At 64.3% G+C, this 19,084-nt stretch overlaps 4 protein-coding genes across 4 annotated transcripts; 2 read left to right on the top strand and 2 right to left on the bottom strand.

Moving 5' to 3' along the window:
* Positions 1 to 1,022: 1,022 nt before the first annotated feature.
* On the bottom strand, positions 1,023 to 3,557 carry EMIHUDRAFT_440285 (hypothetical protein; the record flags this gene model as incomplete). Its single annotated transcript, XM_005790207.1, has 5 exons — positions 2,399 to 3,557; positions 2,235 to 2,321; positions 2,075 to 2,165; positions 1,374 to 1,598; positions 1,023 to 1,295 (listed from the first exon to the last, which is right to left on the bottom strand). Coding segments are annotated over exons 1-5 (1,821 nt in total), but the record flags the coding sequence as incomplete, so codon positions are not given.
* A 1,797-nt stretch (positions 3,558 to 5,354) lies between these two features.
* EMIHUDRAFT_225115 (hypothetical protein) lies at positions 5,355 to 6,731 on the top strand (the record flags this gene model as incomplete). Its single annotated transcript, XM_005790206.1, has 1 exon — positions 5,355 to 6,731. The coding sequence occupies one exon, from the start codon at positions 5,355 to 5,357 to the stop codon at positions 6,729 to 6,731; it is 1,377 nt and encodes a 458-aa protein (XP_005790263.1).
* A 4,006-nt stretch (positions 6,732 to 10,737) lies between these two features.
* On the top strand, positions 10,738 to 11,978 carry EMIHUDRAFT_109627 (hypothetical protein; the record flags this gene model as incomplete). Its single annotated transcript, XM_005790205.1, has 2 exons — positions 10,738 to 11,544; positions 11,766 to 11,978. 2 exons carry the CDS (start codon positions 10,738 to 10,740, stop codon positions 11,976 to 11,978), a joined length of 1,020 nt encoding a protein of 339 aa, XP_005790262.1.
* Positions 11,979 to 14,624: 2,646 nt separating this feature from the next.
* ARPC3 (ARP2/3 complex, subuit 3) lies at positions 14,625 to 16,494 on the bottom strand (the record flags this gene model as incomplete). Its single annotated transcript, XM_005790204.1, has 6 exons — positions 14,625 to 15,513; positions 15,590 to 15,651; positions 15,815 to 15,929; positions 16,090 to 16,244; positions 16,312 to 16,417; positions 16,489 to 16,494. 6 exons carry the CDS (start codon positions 16,492 to 16,494, stop codon positions 15,436 to 15,438), a joined length of 522 nt encoding a protein of 173 aa, XP_005790261.1. The 3' UTR covers positions 14,625 to 15,435.
* Between the last annotated feature and the right edge of the window lie 2,590 nt (positions 16,495 to 19,084).

The following is a 19,084-nucleotide window of genomic DNA, read 5'->3' as shown; positions in this document are numbered from 1 at the left end:
CCGCCGCCGCCGCCCTAGCCGCCACCGCAGGCTCGCGCCTCCCCCCAACCCATCCCCGCCGCCGCCCCCTCACCGATGGCGCCGCCGCCTCGCCGCACCCTGCCTCGCGTTCGCGTGGCGGAATCGACGGCGCGCGCGCCCGCGACCCGCCGCGTAGCCGCAGGGGGAGCGCCGTTGTAGTCTTCTGCCGAAACCCACCATCTGCTTCCTTAAAGGACCTAACGCTGCCGCACCGCTCTCTTCCCTCTCCCCAACTATTCCCATACGCCATAGATCTGCGTGAGGCGTGACGCGGCGTCGCCACCTCACCGCCCTCTTAGAGGGAGCGGACCGTGAGTTGAGGAAATCGGAGGACGCGACCCACTTCTCCACAGACGGTCCCGCGCCTCGCCGCTATGACGGCGACACGGCCGCAGCTCGTGTGCGTGTCGCCGTCTTTGTCCGGAGTGAAAAGTCCAACCCGCTCGTCGGTGACGGTGTCCTCCAACCTGCGCCGCGCTCGGCGAACCTCGACAGCGCCTTCGATGGCATGCAGCTCTTTGCGTCAGAAGCCTGGAGAGCAGCTCCTCGGCTGCTCACACGCTCTGCACAGTTGACACAGCCTACTGTGCGGCTACCACAGCTGTGACAGCGATGGGCTCGCCCTCACTGGCCCTCAGTCACTTGTGCTGCGGCTTGTGTGAGCGACACTGCTCGGCGACTGCCGGCACACTGTGAGACCATGGGTGTGAGGTAAAACCACGCTACCAGCGCTTGGTCACATCGGCCCCGAGGTCAGATCCTTCTACTCTGTTAGTGACAAGACTTGTCTACTGGCTGGAGCCGAGCAGGAGGGCCCGGCGCACAACCCCTGGTCAACTCACGGTCCACACCCCGTACGGCCTTTACTTAAAGCCGTAGCGTGCTCTCGCCTTTCTCTTTCAGTCGCGCGCTCGCGCCTCCCGCCTCCCTCCACGCCTCTCGACCACGCCCCCCCCCCTCCCGCCATCCCTGTGGATCTGGATGTGCTGGAACCTGGAAGCGTAGCGATGTGCGCCTGCTACTTTTGAAGATGAAGTCATTTGGACAAGCGGAAAGCCTCCTAGGGACCCTACGGCTTTCACCGCGGAGCGTGGAGGAGTCAGAATTGTTTGAGTTCGTCCGCCACGCCGTGCCCGCGGCTGTGGGCCTGTGACTAGACCTGTGCGCGGGGCCCGCGCACAGTAGCGAGGAGCGACGTATATCTCGTCTACCCGTCCTCCCCGTCCGAAACGGCCGAATCGTAGCTGCCCAGAAGCTCCGTGTGGCTCCCGCGCCTACACGAGATGGCAACCAGACGCAGTAACGATCGCATGCCCTCGTCTTATGTCGGCACACCTCTCCAGCCGCCGCTCCGGGCGAGTGCGGGCGGCCGCATTTCGAGATTATATCTGTCCAGCCGGCCCCGCCGGCCTGTGAACGCACCGCCGCCGCCCTCGACGTCCTCGTCGTAACTGCTCTCACGCGCCACCTGCTCAAGCACCCGCTCGCTGCCCGCGAGCGCGCCGACGTCCATGCGCCCGAACAAGCTCGCCGCGAGGCCGGCGCCGGGAGACCACCCGGTAGGCGAGGTGGGCGCCTGAAGTGGAAGGAAGGGGGGAGGGGGGGGGTATGCGTCGAGGCTGGTCCTCTCCTGCGTTCGCACTTTGGCGGGCCATCCCACCCTGGCAGGCCGCGACAGCCGACCGTCAGGTGTCCGCGCTCGCACCACACGAATGGCGAGAGGCGGCCTCTTGCGAGGGGAGGAGGCGCAGGCGGGCGGGGGCGGGCGGGAGGCGCAGGCGGGCGGGGGAGCGCGGGGGGGAGGGGGGGGGGGGGGGGGGGGCCCCCCTCCCCCGAAATGCCCGGGGGGGAGCGGCCTACCCCCCAAGCAAAAAGCAAACTTCCCGCGACAAGACCGCTTGAAACATAAACGGGGGGGGGAGGCGGGGTGCGACGCGGGACACAAAGGGCCAAAACGGTTCGATCCCAGACATCTCGGTGCCAGAGCGCACAAGCGCGCAGGATCTGCCGGCAGATGCGCGCTAGTGTACTCCCCGGGGGGTACAGCGTCTCGGGCCTGAGGAGAAGCTCTGCCGCGACGCCCGCACGCTCCTCCAATGCTCGCGCGCCGACTTGCGGTCTGAAGACGCAAGCATCGGCGAGACCTATTCAGCACAGCCTCGCCGCGCTCGCAGCGCAGCACGCGGCGCGCAGAGCCCGGAGAGAGCGGCTTCCTGCAGGCTGCCGGTGGAGGTCTCCAGCAGGAGACCGCATCCGCTGCCAGTGGAGAGGTAGCCGGACAGGGATGAAGAGCGTCTTGCCTGCGCGGTCACACGTGCAAGAACGTGAAGACGCGCTCTCCGGCTCTCCCCGCTCTGGCACCCGGGGCACCGCGCGCCTTGCGGTACTCTTTCTCGTCGCCATTACCAGAGCAGCAGCGCCTGTGTACATGCACGCGAGCGGCGCGAGAATGCAGCCGAGACACGGTGTGAGCAACGGTGTGCGCCTCTCTCTCTCTCTCTCTCTCTCTCTCTCTCTCTCTCTCTCTCTCTCTCTCTCTCTCCGCAGAGCCAGAGGAGGGGCACCGCGACGCAGCAGAGGAGAGGGGAGAGGCCGCGGTGGGGAGAGGGGAGAAGCCGCGGCGAGGCAGGAGAGGAGAGGCAGCAGAGGAGAGGCAGCAGAGGATAGGGGCACACCTCGCACACGCGCGGAGGCCACACACCGCGACGAGGCCGGCGAGCAGCAAGAGCGCCGAGGCCGCGAGCGCCTCGGCGGTCGAGAGATGCAGCGCGGCCGCCTTCACCTGGCCCAGCCTGCCCGAGAGTCCGCCGCGCAGGGCCCCGTATGGCAAGCCCTCTGGCGGGGTGGCGCGAGGTCGGTTCTCCCTCCGGTGGTCATGTTGGTGTTGGTGCCCCCCCCCATGCCCGCCGTGGCCGCGACGACCGCCACGGCCCCCCTCTGCCCGCGCTGCCGGCGCCACCCCCCCGGCGTCGCCTGCCGCCCCCCGGTCTCGCGACAGCTCCCACTCGAAGCGGCACGAGGCGGAAGTGCAACGCTCGCCCGCCTCGCCAGCCTCGCCCGTGCCGTCTTCGCCGCTGCCTCGCCCCCGCGCCTCCCCTCCGTCGCCGCCCCCCGTCCGCGCCCCCCCCCGCCTCCAAACCTCCACCTGCGTGCCGTCGTCGTCACGCTCCTCAACCTCCGCAGCCGGCGGAGCCCTGGCCCACCCGCCCAGATCTCGCTCGGCCCGCTGGAGGGTGGCCGGCCGAGCTTCGTGCGGGTCGAACCCGCGGACGTGCGACCGGAAGATGTGGTGCTCGTCATCATGGTCGGCGGCGCCGGCACCCTCGACAAAACGGGCGGCGCTCAGCGGGTCGTCGCGCGCGACAAAGGTGACGTTCAAGAAGCCAATCTGCCCGCGATCGCTCGGGGCCACTGCGGCTGGACCGGGCGACACGCCGCGATCGATGGTGCGCGGCCAGGCGCGACCGCTCCCGCCGCCGCGCGGCCCCGGATGCGGCTCGTGCGTATAGAAATATTCGTCCATTATCTCCAGACACCCTGCTTCTTAGATCGTGAGGGCGAGTTGCCTCATCAGAACGCTGTCAAGCGCATCGAAAAAAATTGGGCTGCTACTATTAACAACGAAGGCGCTCTCAAAAAAATTTGTCACCCCAGCCTCGCACAACACTGGGCACGGGACAAAAAAGAATCAGGAAACGCCGCCATCACGCGGACTGGCACACACACCGGCTCATCAAAAAAGAATCAGGAAGAGCTCAGTTTTGGCACAAGGCCGCACATACTTTTTGCGAGGCAGAGGAGAGCGACGCGACAGAGGACGAGGAAGCGACAGGAGGGAGAACGACGAGAGTGGGACGACCGCGAGGTGGCATGAAGGTTGCAGCGAGAATCGGCGAGGGACTGCGAAGGGAGATAGGAAGAGGCGGACGCCCAAGGGTGGGCGACGGCTAGCACCACACTCCTCTCCTTAAAATCCCTGTGTGGTGGCGGCGTGCCGTCCTCCCATCCGTCCCTTGGGTTGTCTGTTTTCTTTCTTTCTTTCTTTTTGCAAAAAAGAAAACGGAGGCGCCCCTGGGCACTTTGCGTTTCCGGAAATTTCCAGGGAAAACAGAGGGTGTTTGGTGCTCCATTCTTGTTTCTCTCGAGTTTCCCTCGCTCGGGAAACGTGGCGAGTTTCCCTGAGAGCTGAGTCTGAGAGCTGTTCTGGCTGGCTGGGGCAAAATCTGAGGCAAAATTGAGGAAATCGGCACGATACCTGGGTATTTTCCAGGTATACCCGGGGTTTGTCAGGTATCCCGGCAAAATACCCGGTATTTGGCCGATTTTGCTGATTTTGGCCCCAAAATAGCCTCAGACTCGGCTCAGAGCCCCCCAAATTGACACGGAGTTTTCCCGGGAAAATAGATAGGAAAAGAGAGGGTGCTGTAGAGAAAAAAGGAAAGGAAAAGAGACGGGGTGCGAGATGAAAAGCTTGTTCAGCCTAAATTAAACTCCCTCGCACGACACTAGGGTCTAGGCACGGGACTGGCGCGCACTGGCACTAACACAGGTACACCACGGGAGCCGCCTAAGCGACTCCTGCGAGGACGGCGAGGCACTCTCAGTTCTCGGTACTAACACATCGATGAAGAAAGTGTCACGACCCATGGCATGCAGCGCGTCGACACCTCGACTCGAGTGGAGTGTCTCTCCGTCCGTCCGTCCTCACTTCACACACCCCGGACACAGGAGTTCACAGCCTTGTTATGAGTGAGAAGAAAATACGTCCTATGGCGCTATGATTCACACAACCTGAGCGTAGAGAGCCGCGGGAGGTAATGGGTATCGTCTATCGTCTAATCGAGTTCGAATAGAACCACTATCTCGATACTATGTACGGCGCTAGACGGCCTTACGATGGCGCGTGTACTAGATAGATAGAGCCCACGCGCACTCCCTGTCCGTACGTACGCGCTCCTCTGGTAAAAGCTTAACGAGCAACCGCCAACCCCCAGTATGCTCACATAGCACACAGGAAGAGTCTAGAGAGCACAGAACATGCACACTGTATGTCGATCCATACACTAACGAGTGACGGCGACGTACGCAGCACGGCCATGCCACCATAGCTCGTGCACTCGACCGCCCTCGCCGCAGGCAAGCTCATCAAAAAGAATTCTTAAAGGAAAGTCATGTCCCACACCCCTGCGCGCGGGCCTTCTGGCTCGCACCTCAACCTCTCATAGACCAGCCTGGGAAGTATTCTGGGAAATGTTTGCATCGCAAGGACCTCGAGGACAAGGACGTACGCAAGTCATCGGCAGTCCACCCCGGGCATCCCTCGAACCACCGCGATGTCAAAGATCTTCCGCTCTTCATCATTTCAGCGCGTTGCGAAGGTGTTCAAGCGGCGGGGCAAGAAGGACGAGACAAACGCCGCCGACGCCGAGCCCGATGCTGTATTTCGGACCGACTCTGAAATCGTGCGCGAGGCAGCTCACGTCTCGGCGGCAAAGTCGAGGAGGTTGAGTGGTGAGGGATCAAAGCTGCGATCCTCAACTCACAGCGTCCCAATGACGCGGACGGAGCAGCTGCGCCGGTCAAAGGAGGAACCTGCGCCTCCCGCGCCGTCCGCGCCCGCTGAGACAGCAGAGGCAGAGCCGCCAGCCGTGGAGGCAATAGAAGCAGAGCCAGCTAGTGGCTGGGCGGACGATTACCACCCATCCTCTCGTCAGTCTTCAATGGAGGCCACTGCGGACGCAGCGGCGCTGCCGTCCGTGGCGGAGGCGAATGCAGAGGTGCAGCCGCCGACCGAGGCGGCAGCGGCAGTGGATGCCTCAGACGAACACGCGGAGGAGGAGCTTGTGGCGCTGGCAGAGCCCCAGCCGGGCACGCCCGAGGAGGCAGAGGAGACGGCGCTGGAGCCGACACCGGGGCCTGGGCTAGAGCCAATGCCGGAAGCGGAGTTGACGTTGGAGAATGAGCCCGCCACGGCGCCAGAGCAGCCTGCGCCAGCTCTGGAGCCCGAGGCTCCGGAGCTGGAGTTGGAGGCGGCGGCTGCACCGCGCGTGGCGCCGCCGACGCCGGCCCAGTCTGCAGAGTTTGTTGAGGTCGCAGATCCGGAGCACGCACCGGGCGACGATGACGCAGCTGGCGGCGACGACGCCGGCGGCAAGGCTGCAGGGGCCGCCACGAGTGCGGCGGACGATGAGGGGGACCCACCCGTCGACCCAGCACACGCAGAGTACCTTCGCATGGCGGCGGCCGAGGCGGCGGCCGAGCCAAGTCTCTTCGATCTGATGCAGCGCTTCCAACGCTCGGTCTCCAACGTGCTGCTCTCGCCGCGGGTCGTGCGTTGCCTCGGGGTGGAGGCGCCGCCGTCGCCAGCGAAGTCACCCTCAAAATCGCCCGTGAAGGCCGCACAGCAGGCGGTGGCGCCCTCCACGGAGCCCGAGGTCTCACTCGTGCCGGCTGCTGCTGCAAGCGAGCTTGCGGCAGTCGAGACGCCCTCGCCCCCCCCGACACGCCGCTCGTCCATTTTCTCCCAAGCCTCGGAGGACGCGCTGACAGGCCGGCAAAAGGCGTTGTACAAAGACTTGTCGGACCTCAAGGCGGAGGCGCGCGAGTACGCGGAGGTTGCCTGGCAGCGCGCAAGCCGCGCATCGCGTGCAAGCCACGCCCGTGCCGATTCGTGGCTCAACCAAGAGTCCAGCGAATCCGTCCTTGGCTGAGATGGCGATGCTAGCCGGGGTTCGCGCAGAGTAGAGAGAGGTGTCCCTTCTGCGCGTGATGTAGAGCTTAGAGCGTCCAAAAATGATACACAGAGATTGGATTCATGCGGGGGAAGTCAAAAGGCGACACGACTGCTGAAAGAGTTGTGTCGGTTTATTCACATATCGACTGCCGAACTCACCACACAACCCGCGAGAGGGACCATGTGGAAGAAGGAAGACGGCTAGTGCTAGTCCCCCCCCCATCGGGAGGACGACCCCGGCTAGTCGCCGACCACACCCACAAAGAACCCTGCACAAAGAGACTAGAGTGGTGTGTGTGTCTCTGGGGGGAGGCGAGGGCCCTAGGGGGTGCCCATGCGGGGGGGAGATGGGGTCCCCCAGCCCGCCGCAGGCGCCGATTTTTTTTGGCATTTTTCTTTTTCGCGCTATTTTTTACTTGTTTTCATGGGATTCGGCGTACTTGCGGCCATGCTATCACGCCTTGCGACATCCTTTCGGCGCTGCTGACCGTGCCATGCTGCTCAACTGACCGCCTGCATAGCTCGCGGCCTTAGTCTTCGGCATTCAGTGACGACCTGATCGTACGGCCAGTAGGAAGGTGTCCTTCCAGCTGCGTGCACGCTTCTGACGCAATGCGCGTCACAAACTGCCTCGGACTGGCTGCTGGCACTCTCGAGGCTATGCCTACACAGCCTCGCGCGCATGGGCAGTCAAGAGGGACCATGCACCTTCTCAGGACAGCGCCGGTGCCTCTCTCTTGGACCGGCAAACGTGGTGGTCTCGTGTCACCGATGTGGGACCAGTGCGGCATCGCGCCATCGACAGCTCTTGAACTGCGCCTCACCACTGACCGGGAAGGCCGCCAAGTGGGTCAGCACCGGTCGCACATTGTGGCAGCAGTCAGCAGCGCATGGCTGATAGCTAGAGCAGCAGCGTCAGGGTCGCAGGGTCGGATCGTGTCAAGCCTCTCGCCCGGCCGGCCGCGTGCAGACGTCGGCCTGTCTGCTGTCTGGAGTGATCTGTCGGCGGTCAGTACGACCGATCAGGTTGGAGTTTTCTGATGGTTGGAGGGTCTATCTGTATGTACTCCTCGAGATCTCTCCAAATCTGCCCTCTGATTAACCTAGCTTAATCGGGAAGTTGGTGCTAGTAGAGACTAGTAGAGCCGGGGCCCCGTTTCCGCACTGCTGCGCGGCGCACGGTGCCTCCGGGGGCCCCCGCCTCCCCCCAGAGGTGTGTGTGCTGTGTGTGTGTCAAAAGAACCCTGCACAAAGACCGCAGGGCGGGGACCTGTTCCTTTTTACCCATCTCCTATAGTAGAGGTGTCCGTTTTATTTATTTATTTGTGTGGTGTGTGCACGTGGTCGCGGCGCGGGTCCGCTCAAACACAGCTGGTGGTCGAAAAGAGAGCCCCGACGGCCAGCCCCGGTGCTGCAAGTCCGTTCAAGTCGACAAGAACACGGAAATCAAGGTGTGTGGTGTCCAAGTTTGCTGCAAATGTTAACAGAAACGACACCCTCTAAGCCACAAGGAACACATCTCTCTCCGTGTTCACAACTCCGTCGTATTGCACCGACCGACCTGCCGCGCTCCGGTGGGGCGGCTGCGGAAGGCGCCGCCCGGCGTGACAGAGCGCGGCGCGTCCTCGCACGTCCTCGACTCCTGCGGGCATTTTCTCGGGGTGGGCGCCGACTGCTGCGGAGGTGTCCGGGGAGGGTGTCTGTGTGCAGCACGGGTGCGGGAAGAGGGCTGGGGCGGGCATGCGCCTCCTCCTTGCGCAACCGCTGCAGCTGAAACTCGAAGAAGTAGCGCTGCCGCAGCCTCGGGTCGAGCGAGGAGGAGAGGTACGGCAGCAGCATGGCGCTCGCCAGAGCGAGCACTCGCCACCTCTCCTTGCGGATCAGCGCGTCGACCAGAGGCGGCGTGGCAGCGCACCCGACGAGAATGGACACCTGGACCCGGCGGAAATTGTGGGAGATTGATGGTTCCGCGGGGCAGCGGGCGCAGGAGGCAGCGCGTCGGAGCGACGAAGTGAGGGGCCAGGGTGGCTTGCGGCAGGGGTGCGAGGCGGCTTCTCGCGCCCAAGTGCGCCGCCACGGGTGCGGCACGTAAATCTCGGAGGCGTCGAGGTGTCCGCTCTGCCTGTGGACGCACACCATGGGCAACTCAGGGAGCCGTGGCACGCGTCTCGGTGCGTGGGCGAGCCCGCTCTGCCGAAAGTTGAACCACGTCGACAGCCCAATCACCTATGGCCGTACGCTACGTTCAACCCCTTCCCTCCCTCGCTGCGTTCGGCACACGCGCGACTCACGTAGACGATGTTGAGCAGCGGGACCCGCTTCCTGCGGCGGACGAGGTGCGAGACGAGCAGCGCCGGCGGCACCGTGTGCAGCAGGTGATCGAGACAGACGAACGTTCGGCGGGATAGCGGCAGCCCCAAGTGCCGAATCTTGGTGCGCATGTTTTCGTCGATGCCCTGCGCCACCGGCATGCGGGTGGGGACGGGACGGGCGCGGCGCGCGCGTTCGCCGACGGCGTTTGTGTCTGCCTGCGCCATCGCGGTGCGGAAGCCGACGAGAATTCCGACCGAATTGACTGCCAGGAACGGATCCCACTGTTTTTGTTTCAGTGCAAGCCGCAGCATGATGAAGATCAGGTTCCAGTTAGTGTACGCGTTGAGCTGCCACTGCGCGGCGTGAGGAAGGGACGGGCTGAAAGCTGGCGGGCGGCGGGCGGCAGCGAGCGACAGGCCGCCACCTGCACAAGGGGTGCGAGCCCAGGAACTCGCTTGCACGCCGCGAGGAGGGAGGCCACAAGCACGCCCAGTGTGAGGTTGAACGGATCACCGGGGAGAAGCTGATAGGGGGGTGGCGATTCGCGCGCCATTGGAGCGGGCACACTTGGGCGCACCGGGCTGTCGGCTGGCTGTTCTGGGGGCAGCCTCTCTCGTTTCAGGCCGATGCACAGCAAAAACTTTTTTTGAGCTTAGCCTTCGATGTTATGAAACAACGCAAGGCGGACATGGCATATCGCTCTCGGGCCCACAGACATCCCGCAACTTTTTTTCCACCGACCGCCAGTGGCCACCGAACGTGCTGCGAACTTGTTGTTGTCCCTTTTGTCCGGAGCAGGAGAACTAGGAGAGCGCAACCAGTAGGAATCCTAGGAGGCCCGCGCCTGCCCCCGTGCCGCCGGGTGCAACCTGTGGCCTATACGAGAGAGGAATCCCTGGCTGGGACCCTCCCTGCCTGTCGTGTGGGTGGGTGAACCCTGCCCAGCCCCGCTCCGTGTCGCGCCAAACAACACGTGGCTCGTGGGTGGTGGGAGCCCGCCGTGGGCATGTGGAACCTTAGCAAAAATCCTACAGAGTGTACAGGAACAGCTCTTCTGTCCATCCAGTCAGCTCTTCCATCCACATATATCTCGGCAGAAACAAACTTCCAGGACCTCATCTCCCGAACCTTCCGTCGAAGACCACCCCGGTTGAGTGCACTTAGAGCCGCTTTTGAAAGAAAGAAAGAGAACGGACAACCCAAGGGAGGGATGGGAGGACGGCACGCCGCCACCACACAGGGATTTTAAGGAGAGGGGTGTGATGCGCTAGCCGTCGCCCACCCTTGGGCGTCCGCCTCTTCCTATCTCTCTTCGCAGTCTCTCGCCGATTCTCGCTGCGACCTTCATGCCACCTCGCGGTCGCCCCCTTCTGAGAGCACATGAAAATTCTCGATCTCTTTCTTCCTTTTAGCATGCCATGCCAGACTCGGACGCCGCTAGGCCTACGAAAGACGATCTCATCGCCGCCTTCCGGGTCGGCTCGCAGGGCGGGCCAGCTCGCCGCAAGTTCGTCGCAGGGCGAGCCATAGCGGCGGCCGACGGCAATGAGAGAGACGTCGATGACCCGCCGCTGGAACTAGCGCCACTGTTGGCCGGTCGGGCTTGCGCTCACCTCTTTTGCGCGCGGCTGCGCCGAGACGGATATGCTCAGCTCGCCCTTCCGCCCGACATGGCGGCGCTGCTGCGGCAGACAGAGGCAGCGGCCGCCGCGTGGTTTGCCGCGCCCGAAGCACGCAAGCTGGAGGAGGCGGGCGCGTATGGGCCTGCGAGCGGGACGCTCGCCGGCTTCGCGCGCGGCCGCAACCGCGAGCAGCTGGAGCTGCGCCTCGTGAAGGGAGGACGAGGACGAGGAGTGTACCCAGCGCTCCGTGGCGGCGACGCGGCGGAGCCTGCGCTGACGCCGCTGGCGGAGCGGAGCATGGCCACCCTCGACCGGGTCGCCCGCGTGCTGCTCGCGCACGTGGCCTCCGACCTCGGAGCCAGCCCTGGCTTCTTCGCCTCGCTCCTCGACCCGCAGCTGCCGGCGGAGGAGGGGGCGGCGGCGGCGGCGGAGGAGGAGGAGGCCGAGGCGGCGATAGAAGCGGAGGAGGAGGCGGCGGCGGCGGCGACATCGAAGGAGGCGCTTGAGGCGCATGCGGGCTGCCCGCCGCTGCGGCACGCGGGCTTTGCGCCCTTCCAGAACAAGAGAGCTGCCGACGCTGAACCGGACGATGTGAGTAGGCATTCGGGCTTGCGGGCTTGCCGGTACAAGAGCGACGCGCCCGGCTTCGTCACTCTGGCCAGCGGGCGGCGGGTCGCCTGCGAGGAGCACAACGACGTCGGCCTGCTGACCCTCGACCCTCGCGCTTCTGTGCCCGGGCTGCAGGCGTTCCGCCAGAGTAGCCGCCGTTGGGTGGATCTGGAGGGGGGGCAGGGGGAGGCGGCGGAGGAGACGGAGGGCCTGCTCACTGTGATGGTGGGGGACACGCTGGCGGCGGTGAGCGGCGGCGCGTACACCTAGATGCGGGACTCAGACCCTGATTCGAATAGGACCCGGGACGACGAACTCGGCTGTTTCGGCCATATTGCAGCCGTATTCACGGTATTCGTACCTTTGGGTTGACGCGAGGCGCCGAACACACATGCCGTGCACATTCAGTCCCCATGCACACACTAGGCGAGTACACTTCGTGCCGCCATCGCGTGCTGGCGCCGGAGGAGGGCGAGGAGCGCGTCGGTTTGCCGTTTCTCTTCCGCTGCCGCGGCGAGGCGATCATCGACACGCGGGAGGAGAGGCGGCGAGCGGCGGCCGAGGGGCGGGAGACGGCACTTGCCGAGCTGCAGGGTAGCAGCGTGGAGGACCTGCCGACTGCCGATTGCCCAGCGGCCCTCGTCAACTACATGGCGTGGCGACGCAGGTATCGAAGCTAACGGGGGGGGGGGGGGGGGGTCGACTATGTGTGAACAATATTGCGCGCGCGTCGCTTCTTTCTGTCAAAATGGATCGTAAAATAAGATCGCCGGTCGAATTGGCATGTTTTTTGAGCCGCGCCTCTCTTTCGCGCCGTCCGTCAAAAGCTCGCGCAGACCGGCTTCCTCGTTCCTGAGCCAGCCATCATGCAACCAAGCTCGTTCATCGTAGCAGCGACGTTTCTCCTCTCGAGTGGCGCTGCGTCGCCTCTACCACTTCCGGCAGCGATTTCATCTCGGCCAACATCCCACAACATCGATCCTGACGTCAATGCGCCTACAGGCCAGGGAGAGAGCGGAGGCAGCAGGCGAAAGCTGGAGGTGGACGTTGAGCGGGTCGGAGAATACCTCCGGGTGATCGAGCCGGGCATTCTTGCGACGGTCGCCCTGGGCGCAAGCATCTTTTTTCTCATCATTTGCTGCACGACGTTCGTGATATGTTGCCTGAGCGTGCCCCTAGTGGCCTGGGTCGGCTATTGGCCAGCCACCAACGGATCTCCCTGCTCGAACAAGACGTGTGGCTGCTCGGTCATGTGATGCCGCCTAGACCACCACGCTCCTCCTGCTCTCAGAGATACAGATCTCCATCGCGCATCTGGGGGGGGGGGGGGGGATTTTGGTGGGCTGAGAGGGGGCCGCGGGCGATAGCCAGCACGATGAATTTGCCCCGCGACTTTCGTCGCCTCAAGAGGTGTGCAACGGGGGTTCCTCTGTCTTTTAACAAACCATTCACACGGGGGTTCCTCTCGCGGCGACGAGGACGTCCTTTTAGGGTGGAACCACACAAGGGCGAGGGCGAGGGTGTTAACAAAAATGGCCCCGAATGGTTGCCCAGGTTACTCAGGACACGATCCCGGCGTAAACACAACTAACTGACGGATCCGCTCCTGACGGCCGCACGCGCCGCGCTGCGGCGCGCGTGCCACTGGAGTACCACCTCAAGCATTCGTGTGCAGCGGCACAGTACTAGTACGTGTCCCTGTTTTCGGGCCGTGCTCGTTCAGATGTGGCAGCGCCCCCCTCCTCCTCGCTCTCCTCCCCTTCCTCCTCCTCCTCCACGCTGTCCGACTCGGACGCCTCGCCCCCCCCCAAAGTCCTCGTCCTCCGACTCGTCCTCGCCCTCACCCTCGCTCGCACCAGCCTCGCCGCGCCGTTCGAGCTCGGCTCTCGACGCCTCGCGGCTTGAGTGAGGTACCGTTTGATTGCTCGGGGGCAAGAGTGGATACCCATCACTGAGCCGACGATGCTATGGGTAGCCCCAGGGTGGCGCCCACCCCCATACCCTCAGGCACACGAAGGCGACGGCGCTGATGGGGGTGGGGAAGGCGCAGGCAAGCAGACGTCGACCAACGATCCACCGTAACCAAATTCAGTCCCCACGTCAGAAACGCAGACAAGGGATCCAGACAAACCGTGTCAGTCAGCAGAGTCCTCCTACGGGAATGTACGTAAGAGCCACATACACTGAAAAAATCAGGGTACAGGGAGCCTCAGAGAGTGCCACTGCCACCATCCAGGCCGCGGGAGCCGATCGGCTGCGCCGAGGACAGCTCCCGCAGTGTGCTCCGCGGCTCACCAGTGTGCGCCGCGGCGCCGTCCAGCCACTTTGGCGGCCAGCCACCGGACGAGTTCTTCGACTCTGGAGGACAGAAAGGTACCGTCTGAAAGGTATTTTCATGCTCTATTGACTGGCGCAAAAAAATCCCCGCCAACTGTTTCAGCGGGCGTGATTCACAGCCTTGTTATTGAGAAGAAAATACCTCCTATGGCGCTGTGCGCTGGCCTGTGAGAGGTTGAAGTGCGAGCCCTGGAGGCCCTTCACACCGAAGCATGAGTGAAGCATCGGGCGCCACTCGAGGAAGGCCTTGTGCTAATGACAGTGCCAACCCTTGCTCTGAAATCAGCGCTGGTGGGGTTCGTGCTGTACACTGCGTACGCTGGCACGATGCGGACGCGTGAGTCTGCGCTGAGTTACCGCCTGTCCCGCTTCTATGAGGCGCACGGCATCGACAAGCGGCAGCCGGACACGCGCAAACTGCTGCACCGACACGGCTCCGTTGAAGGAGTCGAGCGGGAGTTGCGCAAGAAGTACGGCGATTGGCTGCCTCCCGAAGACCTCTCGGTCCTCCCTCTGGCAGACGACACGGTCGGCACGGCCGTCTACCTCTTGTCTGGCGCGCTCGCCGATCGCGCGCCGCCTTGGCTGTCCCAGCTGAGTGATGCGGATTGGAAGCGGCTGCCCGGTGCGGGGCTGGTGCAGCGGTGGGAGGCTGCGCCGACAGCGGCGCGCCTCGGCTACTCCGCAGTAGGCTGCAGTGCACTCCGACTGGCACTGCCCGAGTCGATGCGGTTGCCCGCGCTCCTCTCCTTCGGTGCCCTTGCATGGTCGGTTCGGCCGACGCCGGAGGAGCTGTCTCCCGCCTCGCTGTGGCGCGAGCTGGTCGCCACGTGGGAGGGCGGCGCCTCCGCGCCGGAGGAGCCGCGCGCCCTCCCCCGGCGCCTTGCAATTTGCAGCGGCGTCGCGCTTGTCGTGGCGGCGGCGGCAGGGCCTTCCCACTCGCTGCCGGTTCTCTTGGCGCTGCTGCTCGCCGCGCTGTGCGTGGGCGTGCCGGAGACGGCGGACACGTGGGAGAGCATGCCCGTCGTCGCGCCCTCGGCGCGGTCCGCGCTTCGCAGCGCTCTGAAGCAAAAGCCCGACCTCCTGCAGCAGCACGAGGTGGAGACGTTCCGAGACGCCTCCGAGAAGCTCTCGTACGCCTTCGGGGCCCACGCGTGCCCGCGCCCTCGCTCTCAGGTGGGCGTGCTCGCGTACGTCACCATCGATGCCGAGCACACGGGCTGGCAGGCGCCGCTCCTCGCAATCGGCGCGCTCGGCCGCTGGGTGCCGCTGGGCACGATCTCGGCCACCGGCGCTGCGGACGGCCAGAGAAAGCTTGAGGTGTCTGGCCGGCTGCTCCCGGCCGCTGCCATTCCCGCCGCCCTCTTTCTGCTCACCGGCCTTGCCGCCGCTCTCAACAGCGATGGGCACCTCTCCCTGCCTGCGCGGTCCGCGCGCGCGGCGCTACTGCTCTTCTCGTTGGCCAGCATCGTCGCGGCCGCTGCCACGTGGATGTAGCAGGGATGTGGCTCGGCGCACGGCGATGTGCTGCTTCAACTGCTGGCGGATGGCGGCGAGGCGGCACGCGCGGTTCCCGCCAGGGCAGAGCTTCCCATCGCAACGCGGCCACGCCTGCGGCCCCTGGCGTCGCGAGTTGACAGTTTTGTCGGCCCTATTCATTTTATCGTTTCACACAAGCGGCCGCCGGCGCGGTACACACACAGAGTTCGCGGGCTGAGGGCCCACCGGCACCGCAGCAGGCGCTCTGCCGCTCTCTCAAGTGCTCTCTCAGTCTCGGACTCGCACATCATGACCCACATCTCACAACGCCTTGTTCATAAACTTGCGCTTCGAAAAGGCGATCCACAGCTTTGAGGGCGGGCCGTTGTCGCCGTAAACCTCGGGAGAGGGGAGGGGTCGGAGTCGCGGTCAGGGGGGTGGAGTGGGCGGGATGCGCGGGGTGCGTCGCAGCAACCTTCAGAGCCAGCCGCCGGCCCAGCTCCTCTCGCGCTTGCTTGAGGTACGCGCGGCAGAGGTCTGCGATCCGGCGCGGGGGACTCTTCGGCGGTCGGAAGAGTGGGCGGCTACTCGGGGAGACGCGATGCGCAGGCGGCGGTGGGGACAGGCCGATCACAGCGCCGCCAACAGCGCCGACCCGCCCGCGTCCGACCCTCCGGGGCCGGGAGGTGGCGTTGCGCACCGAGCTCTGCCGGGCTTGCTCCGGCGGGGAAGAAGGAGGCGAGGGCGAAGCGCGGCTCGCCCGGCGCACTGAAGGCCTCGTGCGCCAGCGCCGTCAGCGCCTTGACGCCGTCCGTCTGCGTGGCGGCGGCGCCCGGTCCCCGAGAGCGTGGATGGTGTGTCGCTGCAGTGCGGCCAAGGGCCCAAGAGCGCAGGTACGATGCGTCTGAGCGAGCTGTGACCCCGTCGCGCGGCCCGTGGCGGCACAGCGCGTGGGAGCGGCGCGGAGTGTGGCACCTGCGTCGGGCACGTCTCCAGCCGTTTCAGGCACTGCGTCGTGTAGAGCGTCAGGTAGATTAGAGTTCGGTCCGCCGCGCCCTTCACCTCAAAGTGCTTGAAGAGGACGTTGGCTTTGAAGTAACCGAGCGTCTCGTCGACGATATCTTCCTCACCTGCGGCCCGGCGAGGCTGACTGCGGAAAGGCTGAGCCGGCGGCAGGCGCCGGACGGCGGAGTGCACCTTCTGCCGCCGACTCGGCAGGCCCGCGGATGCTCGTCTTGAGGGGCAGGATCGCACAGCCGCAGGCAACCTCGGTCTCCGTGCCGTTGAGGCTCGAGTGGTAGACCTGTAAACAAACGATTGACGCGGTGAGACCAGCGAATCAATGCCACGCGGCTGACGGGGCGCAAGGTGAACGACCATGCAAATGGCAACCGCCTTTGAGCAGGCGCTCGGCGAGAGCGGGTGCGCAGTGAGTGCTCCGATTTTTTTTTGTTTTTATCTCGTGCGCTGCTCACTCACTATACACTGAGTGGAGAGAGTGCAGGCTTGACCCCAGTTGGGCCACGGTGACTAGGTGTGAACGGGGGAGTTCGGTATTCACAGTCGTTTACACTGAGGGAGCAATGGCTATTATTATTCGGGTTGCTTTGCCGTCATCAACATCATTCAGGGCGGCGTCCTACCATGGCGACTCAAGTCAATTATTAATATTGCTGGTGTCCGCCGTGCGAGGCGCCGTTCCACTTCGGCGCCGCCGGTCTGGCGCGGTTTCCTATTTGCAATTATTGCACGCCGCGCCGCCGTTGGGCGAACTTATCGGCAGCAACTTATTGGCGCGGTTTTCGCGATGTCTCTCTTAGCTCTGGGTCGCAATAGGAGATCCCAGGCGGGAGCAGAGCCAGAGGCCAGTGGCCTCGATTCTCTGATGGGCTGGGCCTACACTACGATCGAGTTCACGTTATTCCTCTGGTCGATCGCCGTGGGCCTCGCTTATGACGGTCTTGCAGCCCTTCTCACTAGCCGGGTCTACCGTGCCGGGGCTGGGGCAGTCCTCCTCTACCTGCTGGGTACCACCCTGATTGAGCTGGTGACAAGCGGTGACGGGGGACCTGAGCTCCTCTTCTTCCTCAGGATGGCCGTCTTCGTCTACTGTGTCGGCTATCAGGTTCGCGCACTCTGTGACTACACCCCTGTCCGCGTCCTCCTCCTCCTCAGTGGAGGGTACCCCTTGTTCCGCCACGGGGCGGCGGCGATTGCCGAGCCGTTCCGGGACTACGCGGCGATGGGCCCTTATGCAGGTGTGCTCCTCACCTTCTCCGCCATCTACCTCGCCACGCGCTCCATGGGGCGGCACGTTGGCTACTTCATGGACACGTACATCAAGACGTACGTGCTTGAGACCCGGATCGATTCCCTGCTCCGCCGAGTCCGTGGAGGCGGTGCTCATGCTGACGAGCCTTCAGAAGAGTCGGTCTCCCTCCTCCACGCCTCTCTCCGAGCCCGCGGTGGCCTGCTTTGCACGCTTTCCGTCGCCGTTTACCAGTACGGCCTTGTCATGATCCCGCTACTAGTCCTCGGGGGGCTCGGGGGAGTCGGCGCTGTTTGCCCTTCGTGTGGCAGCTCGATCGCATCCTGCACCTACGACACAGATCAACGGTGCCCGACCATCACCATTGTCGCGACCAACGCGTCGGCGATGGCAGGCGTCGGAGTCGTGAGTACCGTCACTCTTGCCACCCTCATCCGGCCGCGCTACCTGCGCATCTTTGGGACGAACGCCCTTCAGGCCCTTGTGGCGATGCGCCGCCGCCCAGCCGCGGGCACGCCCTTCTCCATCACTGCCGATACCTCCAAGGGCGATATCGTCCAGGCCATCTCCGCCGGACGCATCTGCCAGATGGAGGCAGTCGAGCAGCTGGCCCAGCAGCTTTCTGGCGTCGAGGCCGAGGAAGAGGGGGAAGAGAAAACCCGAAAGCTTGCGAACATTACCCGCAGCCTGGACCTCCTGAGGACGCTCAAGGAGACTGCAATCCCTGACGCCGGGGGGTCCGAGCACGGTCCAACCGTCCCAACTGGGGATTATACCTTCACTTTCGCCAAGGTGAGCCGGGAGGTGGCTGACGGCGTTGCAAAATCGTCAACCACTGCGTCGCTCAACGCCGGGACGACCACCACGCAACGGGCGACCTCAGTTCACAGTGCGCGCATCGTCTACCCGAAGACCGAGTCGGAATTTGGGGCCGCACTCAACCTGTGGCTGATGATTTCTTCTGGACTGGGCACGTCACCCACCGAGCTGACTGCTTTCCTGCAGTACGTCGTCTACGAGACGATCCTCGATCGCGGACATCCATGGCAGCTTGCTGTGTGTCTATTCGTCGCCTTCATTCGCAAGGTGGAGGAGTCTGGCGGGGCGCTCTCCCTGCGCAAGGCAACCGAGGAGGTCTATCTCGCCGGCATGATGGATGAGGCGCGCCTCATTCTCGCGGCCGTGTACCCCAACGTGCAGGAGTCCGCCTTTTTTCGTACACGCGGCGGGGAGCCGCGGTCCGGGGAGACAGGCAACACCGCAAAGAAGTGGAATGGACGCTTTTCGAGTGATGGGGCCCCTTGCACAGCTTGGAACTTGGGCAAGGCGCATGTGCCGTCGATGCTCAAGCCAGACGGGACATGCAAGCACAACCACGTGTGCGACCAGTTCGTCACCGACCAAGGCAAATTCGGGCGGTGCGCGGGCAAGGTGGGCCCTGCGGGCCATAAGCGCGCTGATTGTCCTAACCCCAACAAGTGCAGCACCCCCCACAAGGGCTGAGCCCTTCGGGGTCCGGCTCATGGAGGAGCTGACTGCGCGGGCGCAGACGGGCTATGCTTGCGAGCTGCCCGGCTTCGGCATCCGCTTTGACAACTTTGTACCGGTTTGTAACATGCGGATATAACCAAACGACCCTGTTCACAACCGCAAGTTACCGTTGACCGACCGGTACCCTCCCCACTCCCGCCTCTCATTTGT

The sequence above is a fragment of the Emiliania huxleyi genome (assembly GCF_000372725.1).
Source record: "Emiliania huxleyi CCMP1516 chromosome Unknown EMIHUscaffold_121, whole genome shotgun sequence".
Classification (NCBI taxonomy): domain Eukaryota; phylum Haptophyta; order Isochrysidales; family Noelaerhabdaceae; genus Emiliania; species Emiliania huxleyi.
Note: the sequence above shows the minus strand (reverse complement) of the source record. Positions and strands in the feature narration are given on the sequence as shown.